This window comes from Hakea prostrata, unplaced genomic scaffold (assembly GCF_041222555.1).
Source record: "Hakea prostrata isolate BN-2017 unplaced genomic scaffold, UWA_Hpros_2 contig_34, whole genome shotgun sequence".
NCBI classification, from domain to species: Eukaryota; Viridiplantae; Streptophyta; class Magnoliopsida; order Proteales; family Proteaceae; genus Hakea; species Hakea prostrata.
In genome coordinates this window covers 32691-43166 of record NW_028291153.1, presented here as the reverse complement: position 1 = coordinate 43166, position 10476 = coordinate 32691, and the positions used below count along the sequence as shown (strand labels likewise).

Genomic DNA, 10476 nt, shown 5'->3' with positions numbered 1-10476 from the left:
AAAAAAAAAAAAAAAAAAAAAAAAAAAAAAAAGAGAGAGAAAAAGCCAAAAAGAAAAAGAAAAAGAAAATTAGCTTACTATAATACATAGAGCTCACACATAATAGTAAAAAACTTTGTGGCTGCCCTTTTTTTTATTTTTATTTTTTTCCCTAATTTGTCATTCATAGGAACTATAAAACGGGTTATAGCGGGTTGTGATTCGGTTAGGCCAGTGCAGACTCCACCCCTTCAACACAAACACAACCCATTAATATTTGGAACGGGCTATAACTGGCTTGTGCAGTTCAATTTTAATGGTTCGAGTTACAAATTGACAACTCTAGCAAATTGTTACCAACATTTTGGGGTGTCATTAGTGTCAACAGCCAGCAACACCCAAAATGTCAGCGACATTTTGAACCTTGCTTGCAACTAGCAAATAAAAGTCCCAACGATGAATAAAAGGAGGGGCTATTTTATATTTACGGAGTTTTACCCCTGATACCAAGAAGAATTAAACTCTAGATCTTGTACTATAAGATGTTGATCTTTGTCAACTGAATGAACCTCTTAGGGTTCACTATTCAAGTTTGGATAATAAATTAATTTTTCATATTAGTTGACTTGAAAGTAAACAATTAATTTGGGGGGGGGGGGGGGAAATCATATATGACTTGTGAATTTAAGATGATTGACCTTTTTTTTTTTTTTTGGTATAAAAGGGACTTATTTAGTTGGGGATGAGGATATTAATATGCCTTAGCGAGAATTGAACCCACGACCTCTTCACTAAGAGGTGTTGGTTTCACCACTAGAACAGCTCTGCATTGGCTAAGATGATTGATCGTCTTAAAACTTCCAGACGTGAAATTTCATTGGGACATATGACGTACATATAAGATCATGTAGATATCATCTTCACAATAACGAATAAAACTTAAAACTAACCACACTACAAGAAGTAAGGGCTTTTGCCATGGAAAATTACCGTGGCAAAAGCCCATAAACTGTAGCAAATATGTTGACTTGATAGTAACTTTTTGTTGGAGTTCCGTCAGTTAGAAAGCTGTCGTAAAGATTTACGACGAAAAATTGGTGGGGGTTGGTTTTATTATATTTAGCCATGAGAATTGGTTACCTTAATTAAGTATATGCTACGGTAGGTACCGTGGCAAATAATTAAGTTTATGCCACAGTAGAGACTGTAGCAACTACTCCATTATATGCTACGGTTCCTTGTTACCGTAGGAAATAGTTTGGTAGTAGGCTGCCCTTCCTTTGTTTTTCGCTACGGAAATTCAAATAGTAGTCCCCCCTCTTTCCTTCCTTCTCCCCTAAAACAGCATTCTCATTTTCACATCCTCTCTCTCCTAGAGCTAGTAAGAATGAGTTGTAATCTGACAAGAAGTATGTAATAACATTCATAAATCTGAAAGCTGTTTGGAATTTTATTGTAAATACAATATAGTACAGCACTATAGCAGTGACCCATGCATCCTTGTCTGCTGCACCACACTATATATCCAATGCAATTCCAAACCAAATAAACTATTTTATCACAGAGATGATCAACCACTGAAATTTACCATCAATTATAATCACGTTAAAAAAAATTGTAAATGATCATTAGTAGATTACAGACAAGTACATACAGAAAAGAGAAATGGAAGATCATGGATTGATTGATTGTTCATTGAATTCCTACTGCCATGTTGCCCATTTAGATTATGCCCAGACCTAGCCTTTGAATTAATGAAGTCTGGTTTCTTATATTTTAAGTCCCTTGAGGTGGAGTGCTTCTTTGGCCCTTCCCAAGAGAGCCAACACTGTTGCAGCTATATCCCTTAAAGTAAGCCTTGCTTCGGCAATCTGATTTTGTGAAAATCCATAGTCAATGTACAGGGGCGGAGCCAGGATTGAACATTGGGGGGAGCCGAATGTATGTGGGCCAATGTAGGACCCACTGTAGGTCCCATATCAGAATATATTATTATATTTTAATGTGGAGTTTACATTAAAAATTAGATAAATTAATAGAAAATTCATGAGTGAGAGAGAGAGAGAGAGGAATAATTTGAAAAAGAGAGAGTGAATACCTGATGTGGAGAAGATTTAGGAAAATTTCAAAATTTGCTAACTACTTCAATATTTTGTGAGACGTGTGAGAAAGAAAAAATAGGAATAAAAGAGAGATTCATGAGAGAATAAATAGAAATGAAAATATAAGAGAATATATAATGAGAAATTTATGGATCGTGAGTTACTTTTTAAGTTAGTTTTTAATTAGAATTTAACATTTTATTCCTTAAAACTAGGGATTTAATGATAACCATTAGATAAAGATTATGAATGACATTTGTACCCATCATCTTTATCTTAAATTTTTATTTTTAATTTTTAGAGGGGGGCCAAATAGTGGTATTTCACATTTAAAGATAGAGAGATAAGGAAAAAAAAAAGAATATCTACAATTTCAAAAAATCCGGGGGGCCATGGCCACCTCCGGTCCCAACGTGGCTCCGCCACTGTCAATGTATCTATCTGGCAGCACCATCGATCTCAACTGCAAAGGATATCCAAAGTCATCCATAGAGTCAAGGGTCAAGGAGAAAAACAGCTCCAAGAAAGATAATTCTCAAGGAAATTAACTGGAATTTCTTTGAATGGATATTACCTTGAGGTGGCCATCAAGAAGTCCGTTCAAGCACAGAAAATGAGACACATGAGATCCAAATCCTCCAACAGAACCTTCCTCCACTGTAATCAAGATCTCATGCTCCTTAGCCAGATTTCTTATTAGTTCTGTATCAAGAGGTTTGCAGAACCTAGCATCAGCAACAGTGACTCTTTCGTTGCAGAAGATGAGTAAATTTGCAGGTTCAATACATTGCTGAACCAGGGAACCAAATCCTAGAATAGCCACTCTGTTTCCTTGCAACAGAATTCTGCCTTTCCCAATCTAAAAACCAAAAGTATATATATATATATATATATATATATATATATATATATATATATATATATATATATATATATATATATATATATATATATATTTTCCTCTCTAACTAGCCCAAATCAAATTGGAAACTTGCAATGAGCTTGTGAAGCTTACTTCAAGTGGGGTACCCTTGTTATTAGGAGGAAGTGCTACTCCAACTCCATTACCCCTTGGGAACCTAAAGCGGCTTGGCCTGTCATCAATGGCTGCTGCTGTGGCAACCATATGCATCAGCTCAGCTTCATTAGAGGGAGCCATGACTATCATGTTTGGCAAGCAATCCATGTATGTAATATCAAATGCACCGCAATGAGTAGGTCCATCTGCACTAACCAAGCCAGCTCGATCTAATGCAAACTGCATCGGTAATTTCTGAAGACCAACATCATGGACCACCTGAATGCATTCAAAAAAGCAGCTTTAGAAATTTCGGACACACCCAAAAAGAATACCCTAAGTCATATTCAAACTTAAATTGTTTTGAATGGCTTGATGTGTCTTAGTTACGATCCAAATGCCGACTAAGCCCCTTTGAGTTCCAGAGACGATGAGTCTTGCAAAAAAGTTTAAACGCGGACGGCTCGTATGCCGAGCAGCCGCCTCTGATGGCTAAGTCAAACAGTGAATAACTTAAGATCCCGTTCAAGAGCTACACAAGATTATGTTCAGAATGTATTGGTTAATTTGCTTATCGGAGGGGTGAGTGCTTGTTTAAATAATGTGTGTGTTACCTTTTAGGGTTTGGACAAGCTTCCCCGATGGTGGCCATTATATCTGCCATGACTACACTCCCTCGTCGGTTATCCCGCTTAATCATCTTTATAGTTGACTTTCTATCTATCTATGACGTTGTTGCTATACAGGTCCTGCGTAAGTGATGCTTGTATTCAATTAGTCGGTTAAGGTCCCGACTGAGTACCTGACTTAGCCCCTCTCGGGTCACATGATGGTCGGGTGCAAAACCTCCTATATCAGCTTGCCTGATCATATCCTCTCTGCAAAAATGAAGAATAAATAGCGCAAAATGGTTTAATTCCCTCTGTTGAAAGACCTGTTGCATATGTTACAGCATGTTGTTCTGCGATCCCAACATCAAAACATCGATCTGGGAACTTTTTCTGGAAGAAATTGAGGCCAATTCCACCACCCATAGCAGCACGAACAGCCACAATCTTGTCATCCATTTCTGCTTCCTTGATCAGCGATTCTACGAAGTACTGGGTGTAAGAAAGAGTTGGTGGCTTGGGTCAAACTTAACAACCCCTGCAATCAAAAACAAAATAAAGTAAGACGACCTACATGATCTAGCAGTTTTGATTATTCTCATTCTATTTTTTTCCTTCATATTTTGTTTTAATGATCGAGATGTATGTCATGATCTCTAAGTATAAAGAAAGTAATCCAATATAAAGGATTAGTCAATCAAATAATAGAAAAAAGATAACATGAGAATCAGAGACAAGAAGACAGTCAAAGAGAAAATCAAAGGGGTTTCCACTTCAAGGAGCTCTATGTCAGCCCCGAGCGAAGAGTAGCCAGCTTCAAGCGAAGATATCTTTTCATCTTGCGCTGATATTTTTTCAGCCTGACTAGCTATCTCTTCAGCCTGCACAGATGTTGTTGCCTCTAATGTGTGTATCTTAGCTTGCAATTGTGCATTCTCTTTAACATATGACTTGTTGAGCTCTCTTGTTGTCCCATGTACTTGTGTTGGAGTTATTCCTACTCCACACATCCGTACTTGACCATGGACATCTTCACCTACACAATTTCTAAAAACTTCGTCTTGCATGGCAGGGTCCCCTCGCATTTCTTCAGGAAGTTCGTTGATTTTTTTTTCATATTGGCCTACATTTGAAACAAAAAAATCAGTTACAAGTTATATTAATTGAAGTTATAAAATGGTAGTACCTCATTTATGATTTTATAACTTACAATGATCACGTTAGCAACCTCGTTTGTAGGGTCATGTGTAATCTTGAACATTTCCATACTAGTGGGAGGTTCTTTATCTGGGTGCTCCTTGTCACACCCCACCCGCCGGTCTCGGTTACCCGCTTGACAACCCGTGGGAGTGATCCGTCAAAGGATCCACGGTTTTAGTTTATCAACAATAATAAATACAAATAAAGACAATCAAGAGTAATAATAGTTCAATAAATGAATTAACGGGTTACAGGAGTCCAAATACTCCAATAAAAATAATCAATGAAAGAATAATGAATTAAAAATGAATACGAGTTCAGCGGAAGCAATCAAAAAGAGTTATATTATTTTATTTTCAGTTTCCTTTTCTAAGACTAAATAATGTTTCTCATGAATCTCTAGAAAAGGCGTCCTCCAGTTTTTCTCCAATCGTTGAGCTAACTGTTTAACCACTTTCCGTCTCTTTCCATCAATAGGTGCGATAAGCGCACTCCATGCACTCGCAGGAGCTCCCACACAGGCTATCTCCATTTCCCATTGCCGGTGCCACATCCTCTTCATACGAGAAGGTTCCTTCATAGGAAACCAGTCCATCTTCCGACACATTTCCTCCATCTGTGCATGCAAATAAAACATATACAATAAAGGAGTGAGTTCTAGAGAACTCAGTAAGAACAATTACAATTCCCATCCAAATATCCAACAAATCAGCAATGCATAAATGATATGAATGAGTGCAAAGTATGAATGATACTATAATTCTAACTATGCAAGTCTCTATCAGCTGACATGCTTTAAGACATACACCAGCCCTCCTCTGGGTATGTCTAATCACTCTGATCCGGCAAGGACTGGTTACCTCTGTAGGGATCCTGGGTAAAATGGAAAGTCTACACCTGGCTCTCAAACCATGGCTGGGGTTAAGTCAACACTCTCTCACCACGACCATTGGCAATGAGTACTGGCGCATATCAGGGTTTCCAATCCAATGCAAGGTCATACAGGTAACATATCTACATGAAGTCCAGATACATCCCCTATGGCACCAACCAACTCGGTTCAGTATCCTTCGCAACCTAGGAATGAGAATCCTCACGGACTGGCTACCGCTATTGGACTTCATTCCATAACCCTATGGTCATCCATATATTGTTGGGGCGGAATGCTCTCATGACTCCTCACGACACCCAGTCCGTTCCTTAGACGTCCATGAGCCCAACCCTACCATTTATATGACTAACAGTGGACCAACGTCACATCACTGTCATCACGGGTCATCCAGTTTCAATTCCCCTACCGAAAGGGTAGTAGCACGTGGGGTACCTAGCCATGCAATTCTAGACTCTACCTAAGAATGTCATCCAATAGTTATGACAGTGCTAGAGACATCAGCAGGCATGTGTCCCATTCCACAACCTTCTAATATCTCAAGCTAAGATATCCCAAAGGAATACCTCATACATCAGAACCATATACCAACCATCATCAGTTCATAACATTCATAACCAACAAAGTATATATGTAAACAAGATGAACAACAGTAATATAACAAGATCAGTATGTAAAGCATGGTTACAGCAGCATACATAATGAAAGACTAATACTAATAGACACTGGACTAGCATGTTCAAGTTTATTCATAAAGATAGGATTGAATGTCCTTACCTGCATATAAGTAAATCGTCCGTAAAAAGAAATCCGTAAACTATTATAAGACTCTCTAATCAAACAGAGAACACCTATATACAGGGTTACAATAATGCATAAGTCAATTGAATCAATTTGGATCAAAACCAAAAGTCAGTTGGTCACTGTTTACCAGCCGGTCGCTTAGGTTGAGCGACCCCCACTAATGACCGCCCGAAAAACAGAGAGTTTCAATCCAAAACTCAAGCTTCTGATCATCTATTTTCAATCCGGATTTTGAGTGATCATAGCCTAAATCTCGAATCTAATACTCCCACAACCACTAGGTGACAAGAAACCTAACAAACACCATAAATAGATTACCCAGAACTCTCCCTTTAACTGAATCTATTTTTTTCACGAAAGCAGGGTTTCGTTTTCGAACGAATCACATCAAGAAGATTGGAAAGAGAGTTGCGATTAATCAAAAGGGTAACCACCATGATGAGGGGATGGGTTAACACGAAATTGAAAGACAAAGGAGATAAAGGATGAAGGGTGAATCCATTACCTCACTCCAGAATACCAGAAACAAGGAAGGATTGATCTCCAGATCACTACCAGCACTTCAGATCTGCTTTCGGCACTTCTTCGCAGCCGTCTAACCTCCAAAACGGTAACCAAGAATAAAATATTCGTAAATTAGGCAAGGGTTACCTTTTATAGAAGTCAGGGGACAAAATAGGGCAAAATCCCACAAACAGACCAGGTGGTCGCTTGGTTTGATCGACCGCCACTAGCAACCGCCCCCATGTATTTTGCCATACAAGGGTGTTTTTGCTAGGGGGTTGATGTCCAAGTACAACCTAGCCCTAAAGAAGAGATGGGGGAGATCTTACCTTCATTCTGGACATCTCTAGACATCACTTGACTTCCATAAGTCCAACTACCAAGCAAGGCAGGCACCTCAGGCAGAGGATCTAGATCCATGGGTTCAGGGTATGGATCATGGATTTTTATCCGGACACTCCACAAATTTACCCGACTAGACCTTCGGATTCTCGGACCTGCAATACGGATCTCGGGTTAGAAATACGGGGGTTGTTACACTCCTAATGCTAAACAATTAAGAAACAATAAAAATATTATAACATGTGAACTTCCATAAACAACATTTATACTTTCAAATAACATCATATACCTTCTCCTCTCGATTACAGCAAAAGAAGTATTTTTTGTGTTATGTAATGATTTTAAGTTTTTTCTGTTATCAATATTGCAGGCCGACATAGCCTAAAATATTTTAAAACACACACAATTAGAATAGAGATATTATTGCTAACATAATTTACTGTTTTGTTACAAGATAAGCTAAATTCTAGGCATCATACCTGACTAGCCTCTTGGCTCCATGTCTCGAGGAATACATTCCATTGTTCTAATGGAACCCTCTTATCTAAATGGGCTAACCTCTCTGCATGTGTTCCATACTTGTTGAACACATTTATCTTTAGCTCATGCTTAAAATCCTCCCATCTCTAATTCAGCTTAATTTCCACTCATCTCCTACAATCATAAGGGAGATTGAATTTTTCCTACAAATGTAATATGATAACAGTTAATCTAACTCTAGTCAATATATGAATATAAACATCTAAATATAGATAAGAAACGTGATATGAGAAATATATCTTACATGTATCTTATTCATGGCGTCATCTTTCAAAAGTTGTAGGATTTTCCTCCAATCAGAATAGGATACAGGAAGTAGGTGTGCATCCGTTGTTTTAACTCCAACCCAAGTCATTAACTTTGAAGTTGTTTTGCTGCAAGGTTAACCATTATCATTAGTTTGGACATCAATTTTAACCCCTACGAGTTAGTCTTCAATCACCTTCCCTAGAGCCGGCCCTCTCCTAGATTTCTTGCCACCTGAAAATATTCAATTCTAGTAAGATACACATATTAACTATTAGTTAAACCAATATAAATTTGCTAAAAATGTTTAATCTCTTACCTGTAGACCCTGAACTCGAAGATGGAGCAGAGAACTCACTGTCACTCATGTTTGAGAACAACCTGCTTGAAGTAGCAAAGTGTGAATCAACCAAATGAAAGAAAACTATTAAGATGAAACAATTTAATCTAATACAATTTAGGCCGTGCAGCCATCTTTTATTAAACAGTGTGCATCAGCAGTAAGTCTCAAGAATTTCATGCCTTCAAGATGTTGTCACGGGCCTCACAGCAGGACGCTGCACTCTCACAGGAGGAGCAATTGCAGTGATCAACTTGGAGGAGAAGAATATATAACCAAACAATGCTTTATCTGAAGGCATTAGGGAACAAAATAGAAATACGAATCTTCTATAAAATAGGAGTGATCAACAGTCAAGAATTGATGAGAAGATAAGATTAATGAATATCACATTTCAGAACTCTACTGATTGTTGTTTAAATATAAGCAACTCAAAAAGATTTAATGAAACAAAAAATTGAAATAAATCAAGAAACGAGAGAAACAGTTAAATGGGGAACCTATACACCATTACATCAGATGCAAAAAAAACAAAAACTGAAAAATAAACAAACCCATCTCATCAGATTAAGATGGTTGAATTATTTGAAACCAGATGTGAAGCGTGGAAACCTTACTACAGAAGAGCAGCTTGTGATTCTTGAACTCCATTCGAAGTGGGGTAACAGGTGCTTATTCAATTATCGACAACTATGGTAATATTACAGTAGCATATAGTCTATTTGCTATAAACATGAAGCTGACTATTTGCTACGGTAATTTATTACCGTAGTATATAAACTAAATGCTATGGATTGTAAACTTGTAGTTGACTAATTTATTAACGTAGCATATATTTTAATTGTTAATGCCGAGCAAGGTAGGCTAAGAAATTAAAACTAACTATTTGCCACGGTAATTTACTACCATGGCATAGAGTCTATCTGTTATTACGGAAACCAATAGCCGTTGTATTCCTTGTGTTTTTTACAGCTGGTATAAATGGAGCTTTTTAGTACGGCAGTAAATTTCCATGGCAAATAGTCTATTTGGTATACATAAACCGTAATATTTGTGGACTATATTCCGTCGCAATTGACACTTTTTCTTGTAGTGACACACTGACACCATCTTCTTTTTTATGAAGAAACCACAAATAAAAGAAGAAACACATGAGACAACATCTGGATAGTTAAGAAATCATAAATTAGGAATCAAAAACATGCCAAACTATCACACTAGATCTCAGTTGATAAGGCCTTCCTGACAAGGGAGTCAACCACACTACTTTTCTCCCATGATGAGCATTACGATTTGAAGCACAAGAAGACACGAATAAATGTGACCACTCCAAGTATTGAATGAATATTGGAAGTCAGGCAATCTACCTCATGGAAAGAAATTTCGGCGAATTTCGCCAGTTTCGCCAGGGGGCGAAACGAAACAAGGGAGCGAATCGAGATTTGCGGGATATCGCCGATATCTCGCCTTTTCTTGCAGAACTGGCGATATCTCGCCGAACGTCAGCGATATTTCTCCAAATCTGTAACCGGTGAAGAGGAGAACCCAACAGTCGGTTTCCATTGCCTGATTTTAGAAGATCAAACTGCTCAGCCAAGGAACAGTGGGCAAGGTAGAAATCTTCAACCATGGATATCAACTCCGGTCGCTCCTTGTAGTATATTTCCGCTCGTTGTGCAAAGGAGTCCATGTCTTCCTCGATCAATTCAAGCATCGCCTCTATCTTCTGGTATTGCTATGTGATTTTGGTTAAAAAAGAAAACAGATTTCAGCAAAGCCAACCATTAGAAAGAGTCTGCTGCACCCTGATTGTAACTGCTGAGTCGCCGGACGGAGAAGTGAGGAAGACAAGGACTGAGGAAGACGAAGTGATTGCTGAGTCGCCGGACGGAGAAGTGAGGAAG

General features: G+C 38.1%; 1 protein-coding gene across 1 annotated transcript; it reads right to left on the bottom strand.

The window, feature by feature from the left end:
* Positions 1-1748: 1748 nt before the first annotated feature.
* On the bottom strand, positions 1749-10286 carry LOC148999145 (1-deoxy-D-xylulose-5-phosphate synthase 2, chloroplastic-like). Its single transcript, XM_089141430.1, has 9 exons — positions 10040-10286; positions 8776-8863; positions 8552-8613; positions 4481-4830; positions 3963-4223; positions 3097-3378; positions 2656-2940; positions 2515-2544; positions 1749-1877 (listed from the first exon to the last, which is right to left on the bottom strand). The coding sequence occupies exons 1-9, from the start codon at positions 10284-10286 to the stop codon at positions 1749-1751; spliced, it is 1734 nt and encodes a 577-aa protein (XP_088997556.1).
* Positions 10287-10476: the final 190 nt, after the last annotated feature.